The sequence below is a fragment of the Petromyzon marinus genome, chromosome 48 (assembly GCF_048934315.1).
Source record: "Petromyzon marinus isolate PM22_M1 ecotype Great Lakes invasive population chromosome 48, UKy_Petmar_22M1.pri1.0, whole genome shotgun sequence".
NCBI lineage: Eukaryota > Metazoa > Chordata > Hyperoartia > Petromyzontiformes > Petromyzontidae > Petromyzon > Petromyzon marinus.
This window is the reverse complement of record NC_133714.1, coordinates 4,894,160-4,911,692: the sequence shown is the minus strand read 5'-3', so window position 1 is coordinate 4,911,692 and position 17,533 is coordinate 4,894,160. Positions and strand designations below refer to the sequence as shown.

Here is a 17,533-nt window from a genome sequence, read left to right as displayed (position 1 = left end):
TGCCACATTAAATACGCACTACAATGACAATAGTTTAAAGCGATTTGAAGCATGTTTTATTTGAATGTGACGTCATATTTGAGGTGGAGGGGGTCTGACTTTTTGTGACGCCATATGACGAAAGGGGGTGGGGGAGTCAAAAATCGTCCAAAATCGCGTGACGTCATTTATGGACGGCCCCTAAAGGTGTTGAGCAAGACTGTGGTATACGGTTGTAATTCTCCATGGTCTTGAAGAAGTGTGTGGGTCTCGATGCCGTAGGGCCGCGCGCAACCGGCGGCTTGTCCGTGGGTGTGAAGGGGAGTGGTGGTAACAGTGGTGGGTTTAACCACCCTGGATTGTGAGCTCACAAATCTTTGAAAGATCTGGACAAAGCCCCATCGGTGAGCTCCTCCGGCAGGCAAGGCTGCGTTGGCTGGGTCATGTAGCCCGCATGCCCAGCCCACCGCATGCCGAAACAGCTTTGGTTCGGCCAGATAGAGGGGGCTAAACGGGCGCGGCACGGGCTTGAGAAGAGATGGAGTGATGTGGTACAGGAGGATGTGCAGCTGGTTGGACTTGCCGGTGACTGGTACCAGCGGTGTGGAGGAGGCTCGTGAGGGACACTGCTGGGCAGGTGGAGGCAGTCGCCCTCCAACAACAACGGAGGGCAGAGGAGCGACGCTCACAACAATGAGCGAGGGCAGAGGAGCGACGCTCACAACAATGAGCGGAGCGCCGGGCGGCTAAAACACAGCAAATTGGCACAGTAGGAGGCACGGGTGGTGCATCGGCCCGTGGCACCTGCTGAGTCTGCCCCGTGGCCTCCTGCCAGTGGGCGTTCGACACTTCACGTAGCCTCAACGTCCAAATGGCCTGGCACAAGCGCCGTGGAGACCTCACCACCGCCACTTAGTGGCGAATGGAGGTTGTTGTTGTGGTTAGCACGCCGTTGAGTCTTGTGTGAAGCAAGAGTAGGTGGTGCTGAGGCGAGCGCTGTGGGAGTGCGTGTGGGCATCGTAAGCCCAAGTCGGGGGTGTGATGCGCGTAATTCCCGCCGATGAGTGAATCCCGAGCAGCCTCAGTCGGCCAGCATGTCTTGTCGAAACGACGGAAACGCGGGTGGCAGGCGCGGTGTGATGAGGTGGACGAGAGGGAAGAGGTCGTCGTGGTGGACGTTGAGCCCCAACAAGTGAACCAATCACGTGTAATGTGGGCTCAAGGCCCGGTGCGTGGCCAGGATTTAGATTATTTTGCTGCTAGATATTTCCACACGATGAGCCACTTTGTTGAGCAACCATTTGTGGCCAGGTCGCTTCTGAAAAATAAGTGAATATCTCAGTGGGCTTTACCTGGTGAGAAAAAAACCTCACAGTTTAGTTGTATGTGTATATATTTTAAGTGATTTGTTTACATTTTGATTTAAAGCTTTCGTGACTGCAGGGATTCATATTCTTGGTTCTTTCGGTAAAGTCACGTAGAAGGGAAATAAAAAAGAAAGAACCGAGAATATGATTTGTTTATCTTCTTGGTTCTTTCGGTAAAGTCACGTAGAATGAGAATAAAACAATAAAACAAATAAGACAATAAAATTCTCACGACGTTTCGGCCACAACACAAGTAGCCTTCTTCAGTTGAAGGAACAGAACTGTTGGGACGACAGTGCTTCAATGAACGCTGCTAAGATTCGCAGCGTCTTTTAAGCTAGGTGGGAGAAGTACAGCGCCTTGACAAAGGAGTTTACATATCAAACAGGAGAATTTAGCATTGAAATAGCTGTGTTAAAGTGTTGGATCAGCAGGGTGCTAAAGTCAGAAATTAGCATGTAACTGGGAGATTAGCATGATGTTAATGTGAGGGATTAGCATGTGACTGGTCACGGAAATAGCTATGTTAAAGTCAAAGTTTACATATCAACAGAGGCATTTAGTATATGGACGCTAAAGGACTGCAACTACCCAACTATCATACAATCAACCGATGTGAAAAAACTAAGTATAAACTACATCAATATAATAAATGTACTCAATATATTCTTCAATAAGTTGAGCTATAAATATAAAGTAACTGGGTATATACTACACTGTATAATGAATACCATATAGTAAACTAATAAAAAACTAAAATATAAACTACATCAATGTTTTGATTTAAAGCTTTCGTGACTGCAGTAATTCATATTCTTAGTTTTTTCGGTAAAGTCACGTTGAAGAGAAACAACAAAATAACAAAATATATATAAAACAATAAAAAAAATTCTCACGACGTTTCGACCATAACTCAAACGGTCATCATCAAACCGACACACCTGATGATGACCGTTTGAGTTATGGTCGAAACGTCGTGAGAATTTTTTATTGTTTTATATATATTTTGTTATTTTGTTGTTTCTCTTCAACGTGACTTTACCGAAAAAACTAAGAATATACATCAATGTTATCAATAAACTCTATATACTCTCCAAGCAACTGAGCGCTTCAACGTCGTGAGAATTTTATTGTCTTATTTGTTTTATTGTTTTATTCTCATTGTACGTGACTTTACCGAAAGAACCAAGAAGATGAATCCTTGCAGTCACGAAAGCTTTAAATCGAAATGATTTGTTTACCTTTCCTATCTGTGAAAAAGAGCTTTATACTCTACTCCAGTGAGCCGGGTGCTGCTGCGGGGTCCACTTTCTGCCCCCCCCCTTCTCTCTCACCCCCTACTGACGAGGCCTACTATATAACCTCGTGCCACGGCAGACCCCTCGCCTACTTCAGCAGTTTGTTCTTGCTGTGGTTGTCCCACCTGATGACGATGGCTTGTGTTGCGATCGAAATGTCGTGATCTATTATTTTTCGACCTACGTGACTTTACCGAAATAAGCAAAGCGTAAAGAGCTTTATAGCTCATTGGATTCCTCCAATCTAAATATTCTGAAGGCAACCCACATTCAACGTGGTTGCCGTAACGTAACCCGGTCTATGTCTAAGTAAAACAGTCAGGCTATCTATTTACTATACTCTTTGGTTCTTTCGGTAAAGTCACGTAGAATTTTTTTTTTTACCTAGGTAGAATTATCTTTTTTCTTCTACCCAGGTAAAAAAATATATATACCGATGTGACTTTAACGAAAGAACCAAAGAGTATGGATTCCTGCAGTCACAAAAGCTTCAAATCAAGATACAGTATTTGTTTACTGCTTTAAAAATATAGTGAGCGTGACTTTTTAACATATATTTGTGCAAGAGTTGTTATTGTGCGTGAGAATGTCTTGATGTGCATGTGTGAGAGTATTTTTTACGTGCATGTTGTCGTGTGCCATATCGGCCTTAATAGACATTCTTCTACGCGTGAAAATAAGGTGCTAACAATGTGTTAAAAGGCTATATATGGTCGGTACTAAAATGCATCGGCAACTCAAGAGTACTTTGCATCACGTCTCATCTCAAACATTCGAAGGGCACCTCCCCAGTGACAGATGTCTGTGCACCACAAGAGGACTGCAAGTCGACATTAGTCAACCAGTAGGGGGTAGGCAACGATTGCTATTTTGTAAATTTGGCAACTTTTGATCATGATACAGGCAGGAAATGGCTGTCATTTTCAATAATAGCAGATCTTTAATGTCCGCTGTGAAGCAGAGAGCACGCAGTTATGGTTCATCCACCCGCAGTATTAACCAGAGCGGCCTGAAAGATTCCAACCCCAAACCGTTGGCAGAAGTGGCTGGGCCCTGTCATCAGTTCAACGTGCAGGAGTTGGATTGTTACAGCGCAGAACCATGGCCGAATGATGATGTTTGGAAGCCTTCGGCCAACAATGGATAAACAATTCTTGATGATCACGATGATGAAAAACGTATCTGTCCATTGACCTGTATTTTGAGCATTATTTTTTTCAAATGTTGCATTCGTATCAGATATCAAATATGCAGTGAACCTATGGCACTATAATAGTGCGTGCATGCATTTACAAAAAACGCATCAGCCAGGAAAAGCTCGGGATCCCACGGTGTTCTGGTTTGCGACTTCTGAGCTCCATTTAATTTAACAATGTTACGTTTTATTGTTGTTGATCTGCCCTTCAATAATGGGTGTTTAATATTGAATGAATTGCACGACCAAAGCTGTAGAGTTGGATCTGCATTTCATTTTTTAACGTGTGCCATTAAAATCACATCAGATTTTACAACTGTTCAATGCGGAAATAGTTTTATGCCATAGTTTTTTTTAAAATATGACTTCTCTTTTGCAGGCAATACATTCCCAACTTATGATAATTTCATGACATTGCTTTTGCACTGTAGACGCAAAAATAATTTAGCTTTTTTATTAATGAAATTGTAATCCAAGATAGCACAATAGAAAAATAAAACCATTACACTACAGTCAACGGATGTTGAATGACAATAAAATCATCGGACTAAAAATCAACAACTAAAAGCTATTAGTTAAAATGACATAATTTATTTTTAAATCAGGAATTTCCGTGATAAATGAGGCTATTGTTCACTGTCAATAAACACTTGTTTAATTATATCAAATTTGTAAATTATGGTCGACGTGTTGCAGTTATAAAAGAATGTAAGTAATGAGAATAAATCAATCTGGCCAACTGATACATAGCCGTGTGCATTATCATAAGGAAATCGGTGAAGCCAAGTGTCGTGAGATTTTCTATCATGAGCAACATGGTCGACTACCACACTCATTATTCCAAGTCTCCCAATTAGTTCGCTTCGTATTGTCCTGTCTGCAGTAAAGATAATACCCACGTCTTATGGAATAGGAATTGTCACAATCAAAGTACAAGTGTTCGTCCACTTGATACATGTTTTTTGCGGTGAATCTCCGCGATAGCGTTGCTCTGTCTTGTGACGGAGGCCTCCCACAGAACGCTGCAGAGAGCAATACACACGTTAGTCAATTCGCTGTTTTTTCAGTACTCATGCCCAGCCACGTGGAGATACCAAGCACGAGACAAATCCAGCTGCTGCTTTTGCACAAATAAACAGCATGTCTCTAGCAATGGCAGCTCACTTGGCATTAATGTTATGCACTTAGAAAACTGCACGTGCGAAAAGGGGAAACGTTTCACTCATCCATCATCCCTCTTTGGGTGATATTAGAGGTTACCAACTTGTGGGATGGCAGCAGTGGTTGTCCGTTGGATAAACTGGGCCCCACAATAGTAATGTGGAACTTCCACTACCCCCACACTCACTTGAGCAGGAACTCAAGCACACAACTACGTATATATGAAATGTAAAATGCACATACACAATTGGAGTTATTGTCCAATTTATACTCCGGTTCTAATTAAGCAAAAAATTATTTAAAAACTGACTTGCAGTATTGTATTTTTAGGTGTTATTAGTTCACGTGATGAGTCTATGGACAGGAGTTACAATGTGCCACAAGAATTAAACTTACTGAACTTGATCTTTTCCAGATAGTGTTAGAAATGGTTAAAAGCCACTGATATTTGCTATAGCCAGAAATCAAACTCAGGTAATAGATTTCCAGCGCAGTTTGCTAAACATTACACCCGGGGTGCCGAATAAACTTCCGTTTATTCGGCACCCCGGGGTCCCACCATAAGGTTCAATTGTGGAATGGTCCCGTCATGAATTGCTTCGCGTGGAAAGCGGCCAATTTTCCACAGAGTGTTCATCATTATGTAAAAAAACATTGGTGGAATTATACTGTGACCCCTTAAGTGGTTAACTGGATTGTGGCACATGCCTTGTAGCCCTCACTTTTATTTTCTGCGAATTTGTTTTTCACAATGGCTTCTGAAAAATGAGTATGCCTTCTTCAATAATTTCTGCATATAAGGCGACACGCGTAATACATATTCCAAGTTGCCGGTGGAGTCAAATTAAAGTTTCTCTCCCGAACGCAAAGTGTTTCAAATTGAATGCATATGATTTACCACCACATGTGTTCCATTGAAAAGCCCGGGTGGAGCCGGGTGGGGCCCATTGTCCATCGTAGCATTGTAGATTGTAGCCTTCATATGGATATCGATTTAAGCATGTGACCCTCACAACATCTCCCTGTCTGAAAACATTTTTGCTTTTGTGCTGGTCTGAAAGACGTCCAAAGGGATCTATTGGTTGATCACAAGCACCTGTTGAGGAAAGCAAATTTGTAAAAAAAATGAAATTGGAAGATAAACAATTTATTAATTAACAGGAATGTTAGTGACATTTCGCTCTGTAAGACACGGACACCCATGGAGCAGTTGCCCCCACAATCCCTTGAAAGGTGAGCAACACATATATACTGTGCCCCAAGAACAGCCTTCACTGTCGTCCTTGGCTACGTGACACGATGGGCCCCCATCACCACCGATTCCCACAGCTTCAAAATCATTCCCACACACATGCAGACATCTCCACTGAATGCACCAATTTTAGCATTTGTATGCATCGCAATACCCAACACACGTATCTTACGTGTGAAATTGCACACACATCTGGAGATTTCACTTGGGGGAGCAATTATCATGCTACTCAGGTTTAACCTGACAAGATCAAGATTTGAGCCATACAAATCTCCAGAAGTCTGGTATCTTGGATTAATATGATTTTTGCTGTTTTTTCCTGGATTTTGCTGTTTGCACATAGTCACTTTAATATGTTTCTTGTTCATGTTTTTGTTTGTTGCGATTGCACCCGATTCAAGAGCCGAATGGCTCACAGGGCTATACCTAATAAATGAAACTGAAAACTGAAACTGGTGGCCTGCAATGGTTAAGAGTGTCTGTGGATACTTTCACCGCAATAATAGGTCTGCAATAAATAGGCGTAGCCTTTGTTGGCCACCCACCCCCTCATGCGCCGTGCCGGCCTTCACAAGTGCTCGTTGACAGGACTTGCCCCAACAGTCTGTCAAAAGCTATATGATTATATGTACACTGTAAATACATGTAAGTCATGATTACTACATATACATTGCAAATAGGACCCTACAATGTGCCTAACATTTAGTTGAAGCACCTTTATCGACTCTTTTTTATTTGTAGTATATAGTTAATCAATTCTTATAGAGTAGATGTACCTTTTTATTTATTTATATTGTACGATCAACCTGTGAATGAGTGATGCCATAACAATGTGACATAGGGTCTGGCTTGTCTGGAGCAACTACACCATACCCCATATTATATTAAAGAGTAGCGATTCACATTATAAATAACGTGATTAGCACAACGTCTCTTTGCCCTACAATAGACATGTCTCCAAGGGTCATTTCCAATATGGCTCTCGTGGCACTCGGGGCACCGGTTAAGTATTATTACTATATCCAAAAATAGGTATAGTTTTGCAGCCAATATAACTATTCATAATCGCATATTAGGTGGGTTAGGCATGCAAATATATGGTACAAATCTGACTCCCTGGATGCCTCCATCGCGTGCCGAGGATGCTTGACATGTCTCAAGCAAAACGTCCTATCTAATGAAGATTGTTCTTCAGCTTCCCGGTGAGCTGCAACATTAATCATTGGGGCAATAAATGCTGGTCCAGGTGACAATTCAAGCGCCTTTACGACACAAATTTGGCCAGATCATTACTTGTATAGCTATCCCCAAAATGACTGGATCCTATAATATAACCCTGAATGAATATTCTACAAGTCTTCAAGTATTATTTAACACTGTATTCCTTATAACGCATGCTTTTGTGTCTCTATACTCAGGACACAACTCTAGCCCAATGTCTCATAAGCAATTATTTAACACACCAATTATTATTTAGGCTTACCGGTAAGTTGAAGAACAATCCTCACATCCAAATTTTGCAATTCGATAGGACGTTTTGCTTGGGACTACGGCAAATGCCGGCAGGACGAGATCCAGGGAGTCAAAGCCACACTGAGATCTTCACTCAAAATATTTAGATAATGATATAAGCCCTATGACTACATCGACATTTGGCAAGAGTGTAAACCATTATCACTTAAGCTCCTTGTAAAACTGCTCTTTACATGATACAAGGGTGGTAACTTACGCTGACATGTAGGAGACTGTGAAGGGTACCACGTTTGATCTTCCTGACAAGTCTGTTTATCAGAACCTGCCACAATGTAACTGGGTGAGAAAGCAGAAGATTCACCATCAGCATCATAATTTACATACAGAAGAGGACGGGATCCAGGACGTTCAACTGCTTTAGAGATTACGCGATTAGCGCATTTGGCTATGTATGGTGGGAAACAAGTTCAACATACATACGTACAAATGCGAAGGAGAAAGTCTGGTGCAGAGAGTAGACAATGCAGGGTTAGGGACGGTGGGAACAAAAGGAATTAAGGAGGTGCAAGGAAGACCAGGTGGGGTGGAAGACCTGGATTTCACAGAGGGATTCAAATGCCAGGCGGTGGCGAGGCAGAAGGTTTGGGTAGGGATTTCCAAGGGTCGAGTAGCGAAAATGTTAATGCCATACCTGTCAACCCCTTATCAGTCCCGACCTTATTACAGACCAATTCAGACCTTATTGGTCACCCGTGCCCTTATAAATCTCAACGTTCATCCTACAAAGTCCAATCACAAGGGAGAAACGCAAACAAATAGACAATTACTATTTATTTCCCGTATTAAAACGGGCAAAAAATAGTAATTGTCTGTACCTGAAAACTAAATTTCCCTGTACAATAATACGGGTAGACCGTATGGGTTGACAAGAATGGAATGAATGTATTTATGTTGATCTTCTTTCGTATCGTACTTAGCCAACCGTGCTTCGCAGATGTGCGGGGGGAAGGACAACAAACTAAAACGTAAAAAACAGTTGTAAAAAAAACATTTCAATCCATATTTAAAGTGCATAGATCCAGTGGCTTCCTAATCTCGTAAGGAAAGCTTTTCAGATGGCCACGGAAGCGCATCTGAATACGAACTCTGGATGTAGTTTGATGGAATTGCAGAATGGCATGGGTAGCCAGCAAGAGCCAACAACGACGGTGGGAGCGACAAGTGGGGGAATTGGGGAACAATCCTGGCTGCGGACTGCTAGATGGATTGACGCGGAAAAAAGTTGGATAATGGCAGGCTGGACAGGTGACTGCAGTATTCAATGCATGAGCTGACAAGGGCATATGTGAGTGCAACAGCGGTGAAGCTTGTAACACAATGGGAAATGTTATTGTTCTGGAGAATGGTTAGGCGTGATATGACAGTGCGGTGTATGCGAGGAGCAAATAAGAGGTCAGAGTTGAGGAAGACATCAGGGTACATGATCCAAGGAAGAGATTTAACAATGCCGTTGAAGAGTGACAGGTAAAAACGCAATGCGTGGGTGTGGAGGAGGTGGGAAATACAATCACTTTATTGCAATCCATGTTGAGCTTTAGTTGGTGACAAGACAAGAGTCGCAGTGAGACCTTGATGTCAGAGATACTGAACTAAAGATCAATATCAGCAGCGTAATACGAGACGCCTTGCTTCCAGATGAGGGCACCAAGATGGAGAGTGTAGTGCAAGAACAGCATTGGACCAATACATTGGCGAAGGCCAAGAGTAAATTATTAACCTTCACAAAGCACCTCCAAAACATTAAGGCAGTAACCAGCCAGCCACTGTGATAGATTAGAGGTTGTAAAATAAACAAGTAATGTGGCATCAGGAATCCCCAATAACGGATATTCTACATATTTACGCCAGATTTGAAAGACATGACACTAAATCATACTGTATTTTATAAGGCACTGTATTTTGAGGCACTGTATTTTACGAGGCACCGTATTTTACGAGGCACTGTATTTTCAGCACTATCCCAACTCAACCTACTTAGCTTCTGACATCTGATGAGATGCGGGACATTCAGAGTAAGCTGGTGTCATAGACTACTTCAACAGGACTCTCTTACTTAAGAGTAAGGGCCATAAAATGTGACCTCTGGTGAATCGAGTCATCGCATTGATGCACGTTGATAAGGGGCCAACAATTTGATTCCTGCACCAACATTTTTTTCCCCCATTTGAGTTGAGTGACATTTTTTTTAAAGCTTGGTATAAGCACACCTGGTGCATCAGATGAAATGATGGGGCAATTTGTTAAAACCCTCTGTCCATCCCATAACATTTATAGGGTTCGCCGCAGTTAGTCGATTGGGAGGTTGCATGTGGCAGGGTTCCGGGTGCGTACTCCGACCTCATGTTGTACAAGGTATGTCTTTTGAACAAGTAATTTAGTGACATATTGCAAACCTAATTACTGTAATGTCAAACAATCCCTTGCAAATGTGTATTGTGCCAAGCACTATGATGGCAATCGATTGTTTGAGGTCACATGGCCGAGTGGTAGCACGTTTGCTACTTGTTTCAGAGGTTTGTGGTTCAGTTCTAGTAGGTCGCCCTGGTTATTGCTGTGGGTGGGTGAACCAAAAACACACACCATCTGCTTCAGTGTGCATTAAACATTCCCTGACATTAAATGAAACAAGTAGCCATTGTGTGCCAGCTTCATCGTCTATATTTGCCAAATTTGAAAAATTGGCTGCTAACTTCTCAACTGGGATTCTACAGAACAACATGGCCCTTAAAGTTAAACTATTGCAAACTGTGTCTGTGACATAGTGCCTTTGTGGTATCTTTGCACTAACAACGGCCCAAATACCAAATGTACAAAACTATAAATTCTTATATACATTACCCTTTGTTGCATTTTAATGTGATGGAGCTTCCCAAGGAATAGTCATTCCCAATCCAGTATCCTTGCAATTGTTCGAGTGGAGGTGGGCAATTAAAGACTGCAGAACATAGCAGAATACAATGATACATGACAGTCTCATACAATAGCGATTTATGTCATGTAATAACCTCAAATATAATATCCAATTCAATACATGTAAATGCATTGTGAATTAGTCTTGCAATTACAAATGTTTAACATTTCAAAAACTTTTTACTTATTTTGTTTAAAACTGTGCGCTGTAAAAAACATGTTTTTTAATTAATGTCATTTTGACAAAATTGTTAACCTACATTGTTCTAAATAATTGTCAATTCGCAGTTGTCACCAATATTTGTTGTGGTATTTTAAAGCAAGGCTTTCACAACTCTTAATATTTTATAACGTGCGTGTTTACCCAACCAAGTTCTCCTGAGTCGTACTTAAAAATTGGCCTCGGCAAGGTAAGGTAATTTACCTTTTTTACCGGGTAAAAGGGTAAGGGTAAAGGGTATAGGTGTCGACATGCCAAGGGGTAAGGTAAAGGGTAGGGTAAAGGTAGCTTGGAAGAATTACCTGGTAGGGTAAAGGTAGCGCGAAGTATTACCCGGTAAATACGGTACCTTGGACCGTGGCCAATTACAGCCAACGTCAGTTGACAGTGGACAATTAGACCCAAGCCGAAACATAACATATAAAAGAATGTTTACAAATATTTTTATTTTATTTTTAATGATAGAATATAGTATTGTCATGAGTAAGAAATAAGTATACCAAGTTTGCAGTCGAAACCACATTAGGAAGTGGGTAAAAATTGAGTTACGAGAATTGAGGATAAAACAACGACAACAACGAGTTTAAAGAAAGCATGTAAAATTGGAATAATCGAGAGTATTCTATATGAATAAAGCGGTCTAACTAGCATTTACCTGTTATAAACCTTTTTCATGTGTGGTACCCCAGTAATTACCCTGTAATCGGGTAATTTGTATGGGGTAAGGGTAAAAGGTAGGGTAAAGGTAGGCTCGTTGCTTTTAACCTTTTACCTTACCTGCTGAAGGGTAAAAGGTAGGGTAGAGTGATTGTATTGTGGCAAGGTAAAAGGTAGGGTAAAGGTAGGCTCGTTGTTTTTACCTTTTACCTCTTACCTTGCCGAGGCCTACTTAAAACGAAATCGATGCAAGGCTACCGCATGATTTAAAAAAATAACTCTATTCTTTGCTTTGACCTCTCCATCAAATATTATGATGTGTAGACTCATATATAGTCAATCTCATAGGTGTCCACCCATACGGTTTGCCCCCTATTCTTGTACAGGGAAATTGAGTTGTCAGGTCCATAGGGCGTACAGCCGTTTCAATACGGACAATTTTTTTTGTCTATTTGCGTTTTTCCGTTGTGATGGGACTTTGTCGGATGAACTTTGACATTTATGAGGGGCACGGGGTGATAAATAAGGTGTGAATTAGTCTTTAACAAGGTTGGTATGCAATCTACTGCTGGATGAGTACCTCTCTACCATGCAGGTCGTGGAAGTTATTTGACTGAAATTCACCACGCTGTTCAGTGTGGGTAGAAGATGGAGGTGCATAGATGATGGAGCATTTAAATATGGTATAGCGACTGAACTTGCTACACGGCCTTCACATACCCACAACATAGCCTCAGAGCCTATGCCGCCTGCTATACATGTGGTGTACATTTTGATTTCAAATTAAAAGGAAAGTGAAAGTTCACAGAGGTTAAATCATCCTTACCGCACACTGGGTCCTCGCCTGACCAGGTTCCATCGGCCTGACAGGTTCGCGTTGAGGGCCCATTTAGTGTCATTTCCCTTTCACAAGTATATGTAATCGCACTGCCAAATTCCAGCCTGGATGGGGAACTGCTTATAAGATGTGGACCTTCAGCAGGTGAATCACATGTAATTGCTGTGGAATGGAGACAGAATACATTTAAAGAGCAGTGTCTAGTCATTCAAAGAGGTGACCCGCTTGTATTTCACAATGAAGGATGTTTGAAAACAATCACGACACACGTTCCAACTTATACACCACATTTTTCTTGACATTCCTCCACCAGTCTTCAACAACAACAGCCGCCATTCGCCAATAAGTGCCGGTGATGTCACCATGGCGCCTGTGCCAGGCAAGTTGCACTTTGAGGCAATGTGAAGTGCCAACTTGCTGCATTTTAGCCTCCCAGCACTTCGCTCATTGTTGTGAACATTGCTCCTCTGCCCAGAATTGTTAATGGGCATTGTTACAAGACTTTGAGGACATTTGTAGAAAGGACCATACGATTTAGGTGGCACATTTAATGTCACATCATATAGAGACAGGAAACGCGCCGCCCATCCTCCAAAATTCATATCGCATGGGGCCGGTCAAGAAAGCTCACGTACAAACGCGATCGATGAGATGTAAAAGCCGATATTAATCTCGCCATCCACGAGCTCATGGGGGAACCCTATCGTCCTGGTGAATAAGCTAGACGATTCATTGTGGTTTTACGTCGACTTCTGTCGACTCAATAAGATCACAATGGTGGAAGCTTATCCGCTAACGCAGATTGACAATTCCTTGGATGCCTTAGCGTGAGCCAAATACTTTTCTACTTTGGACCTATCATCGGGATTTTGGCAGGTACCGCTGGATGAGGATTCAAAACACAAAACTGCCTTTAGGACACAGCAGGGGTTATTTCATTTTAACTGTCTTCCAATGGGATTACAAACGGCCCCAGCCACATTCCAACAACTCATGGAGCTGGTACTGACAGGTCTCCAGTGGGACATTCGCCTGAAATATTTGGACAACGTAATTGTGTCCGGAGGACGGTTTTCTCACGTATCAGGGAAGCACATTTAAAACTCAAGCCTTCTAAATGCCACCTCGAATGGCCCTCCGTCATATTTAAGGCACATAGTGTATCTGTGTCGGATGTGAGAAGATTTATAGGTTTTGTTTCATATTACTGCAGATTCGTACAGGATTTTGCAGCCATCGTGAAACCCCTACACGCACTTACAGCTAAGGGGCAGAAATTCCAGTGGGGTACAGAAGAGGACAGGGCTTTTAAAAATTTGTGGACACTCCTTACAGAGGTTCCACCATTGGCATATCCAGATTTTTCATTGCCCTTCACACTGGATACAGATGCGAGCGATGTAGGGATTGGGGCCATCCTATCCCAGGTGCAGTCGGGCAGGGAGGTGGTGATAGCATATGGCAGCTGGCTCCTGTCATCGGCCGAACAACGCTGCTGTGTAACGAAGAGAGAGCTCCTGGCCATTGTGGCATAGCGCTGGCTGCTGGCGGAAAAGGGGATCTGCGGCATACGGCAGTCCTGCCGTCAGCAGGCCAGGATATACACGAGAGGGGGATCTAGGGAAAAGGGCATAGAAGGGGCCCACCAGGAACCCGCTAGTAGGTTCTAGGAAGGGGGTGTGGTCGGGGCGGTGTCAACTGCTCTACGGGGAAAACTCACACGGGCGGTCCACCAGAAATTGATGCACCTCACCAAGGCAGGTCCAGCCGCTGTTACAATTCATCACGGTGTCTCGTATCAAAGAGGTAGTCGCTCTGGACATTCTCAGGCCGTTTCCCGCCACTCAGAGGGGTAACAAATTCCTTCTTGTCAGGGTGGAATACCTGTTCCAGTGGCCGGTGGCATGGCCTCTGCCAGACCAGTCGGCCACATCCATTCTGGACGCATTTTTGCACGTGTATGTTCTGAGCAAGGGGGCTCCGGAACAACTTCTTAAGGACCAGGGGCGAAATTTTTCTTAAAAATTGTTAAGGGAGGTGTGCGATTCCCTGGGAACAAAAAAAATCATCCCCAGATGGACGGAATGGTGGAGCCCTTGTACAGGACCCTTGCGTCCATGTTGTGCCAACAAGTTAATGAGGCGCAGTCGGACAGGGACTTACACATTCCCGGTGTCCTGGCCGCATATAAGATTGCCCCTTACGCCTCAACAGGATTCTCCCAGTTTTACCTCATGTATGGGAGGGAAAGTGACCCCCCCATGGAGGCTCAGTTGGGCATGGACCTGGGCAAAAAGAGGGCCGTCATGCCCATGCAGGTCACGATTTGGCGCATGATGACGCGGGAGGCATCTCAAGGGAATTCAGCTAAACAACAGGCCGCGAATGAAAAACTCATAAGACCCCATGGACCGCTGGGGACAAGGCATGGCTGCATTGTCCCTAGGTTGCCCCTATGTACATACCCTAAATTGCACCGGCTGTGGCAGGGCCCTGTTGAGGTGACTGTAGTCAAGAGGCCGCAGTGCGTGCGTATACAGGTTGGTCGCCGTCGCTGGTTTGTGCACCCGTCACGGTTGAAACCCTATATTCCACCCTATGTTGATGGTTCATCTCCACCTCCTGAGTGCCGGGTGTTTGATGTGTCTGATGAGCCGGGGTGGCTGAGCCCGGAAGTTGTGCTTAAGGAGGATTCCATTGTATCGCCCACAGGATCCCAGCACCTGACGCCCGCAGACCCACCGACAGCGCCTCCGAGGGACGGACCGGGTGTGAGGGACCGGTTGCCATCTTCTTCTCCCCAGGAGGAGCCGCGCCCATTAGGACGTTTGTGTAGTGTCCCGGGGTACCCCAACACGCCAATTCCCGTTCTAGATGGGGGTCCGGCGGCGAGGACCCATTCAAAGAGTGCTTCGTTCCGATGAACCGCTCCCTTTGTGTCGTTCAATTGAGTTCCGAGACCATCTAGCGGGTGGCCGCAGACACGATCCGGGCCGTGTCTACTGTTTGATCTAGAGTCCTTCCCGATGGTCGTGGGCTACAGCACGCTGGCGGATGTCGGAAATTGTTCACTTCCTTGCGGTTCGCGTTAGTGAATTCTTGTAAGTTCCCCCTCTCCGTATGTGATTGTTGTCAGCCGAGACGGATGTTTTTTTTACAGGGGGGGTGGGGGGGGGGTGATGTAGTGGCATAGCGTTGGCTGCTGGCAGAAAAGGAGATCTGTGGCATACGGCAGTCCTGACGTCAGCAGGCCAGGATTTATACGAGAGGGGGATATGGGGGAAAGGTCACGGAAGGGGCCCACCAGGAACGCGATAGTAGGTTCCAGAAAGGGGGCGTTGCCGGGGCGGAGCGAGGCCACACTGACAGTATAAGAGGGGCTACTGTGGGGGACCTTGGGGCTGTTGTTGGAGTGGGATCCCCACCATGCTGTTGAAGTCCAACAGCATGGTGGGGATCACCATTCTTCTCGTCATCTTCACCATTATTTTCGTCGTCATCTCTGTCTCAACCATCTCTGGGCGCCGCTAGTCAGACAGCCTACCAACTGTCCTGGCTGAGTAGCATCACCGATAATAGATGGACTAAATATTAAGTGTGTTAATCCCAATGGTGCTCGTTAACAAAGAAGTGCCTCCAAGTCTTATTGTCTCTAAGTTAGTCACTACACCTGTAATGACGAAAATTTGCAGTGTGGACCAACCACGCAGCACTGCAATACTCGTTACGTATCGATCCGACCCTCTGGTCAAATGGCCAGGTAGATTGATAGGCTGCAAGAATTCTTCTATGAGGTGGAAGGGGTTGCGCCGCACCAATGCGGATGCTTTATCGCATCTGCCTGAGACAGGTACTTGTGCATATGCTAAGGGCTCACCCAGATGTAAACCACTCTCTCCTGACGCAGCATGCCTCACAGCACCTGTGCACATTTGGGAAGGCAAACCAGGGCCTCCCCTGGCTGATCGTGATTTAGGACTGGATCAAGATGAATGGCGCCAATTACAATGGAACATGAGACGCTTGACCCCATTCGTGCCATAGCTAAATCCAGCCCAAAACAGGACAGGCCTCCAACAGCTTCGACATTCGTAAATTACGAAGGGCTCATACTCTTTGGTTATTTTCACTAAAGTCACGTAGTAAAGTCACATGTTCACCAAGGTCCCAGTACCTGATACCATCACAATAATCGAAGATTTAGTCCAACATGGACTTGGTTAAGCACTGCCTCACCAACACCTACTTTACTTGGAATGGTACCTTCTACAAACAAAATTAGGGTACCCCCATGGGTTTCCCCTTATCACCAGTGATAGCCAATGTTTTCATGGAGAAATTTGAATCAGACGCCATCCAGACATCCACCCACATCCCTTCCCTGTGGAAGAGATATGTGGATGACACTTTCGTCATTTGGCCACATGGCCTCCCAGCTTTGAACCTTTTCCTAGACCACATCTATTCCAGACACCCTTCCATTAAATTCACCATGGAAGTGGGGAAAGATGGCAAGCTACCATTCGTGGATGTCATGTTTGAGAGAAGGCCTGATAACTCTTTGGGACATTCTGTTTACAGGAAGCCCACCCACACAGACTCCTACATGAAACCTGATTCCCACCACCACCCAACGTTAATCCATAGGGCTCATTGCATTTCTGACAAACACCACCTGACTAGTGAATTAAAACATGTACATATTGCCCTCAAGATGAATGGCTACTCTGACCATACCATCCGCCAAGCTGTTTCTCCCACCACACAGAAACAACCACTTGACAATCCGATCAAAATCATTACGTTACTATACATATCAGGCGTTACTAAAAAGATTTCCAAAATTCTAAACAAACACAAAATCGAGGTCCGGTTCAACACAGTGCACAAAATCCGCGATCTGATCCCGTCAGTAAAGGATGAGATTCCTGACCTACAGTACCTCGGTGTTTACAAATTGAGTTGTATCTGCGGGGACTGTTATATCGGGGAGACGAAACGACATATCTCTGACCAAATCCGCGAGCACAAATCAGATTTGAAACACGGCAGAACGAATTATTCTGCCTTAGCTGATCATTATTACAACGCTGTGGGTGATCATGATAATGTCTTCTCCGACA

At 44.1% G+C, this 17,533-nt stretch overlaps 1 protein-coding gene across 2 annotated transcripts in view; it reads right to left on the bottom strand.

Annotated features, from left to right (window-relative positions):
• Positions 1-3,561: 3,561 nt before the first annotated feature.
• LOC116952723 (complement factor H-like) overlaps positions 3,562-17,533 on the bottom strand; it is an 88,875-nt gene continuing 74,903 nt past the window's right edge. For both annotated transcript variants that reach the window (XM_032972330.2, XM_032972328.2), the window contains exons 29-33: positions 12,399-12,572; positions 10,624-10,720; positions 7,982-8,061; positions 5,899-6,096; positions 3,562-4,861 (exon numbers count right to left, since the gene is read on the bottom strand). In XM_032972330.2, coding sequence (XP_032828221.2) covers positions 4,644-4,861; positions 5,899-6,096; positions 7,982-8,061; positions 10,624-10,720; positions 12,399-12,572 — 767 coding nt within the window. In that variant the 3' untranslated portion in view covers positions 3,562-4,643. The remainder of the gene's footprint in view (positions 4,862-5,898; positions 6,097-7,981; positions 8,062-10,623; positions 10,721-12,398; positions 12,573-17,533) is intronic.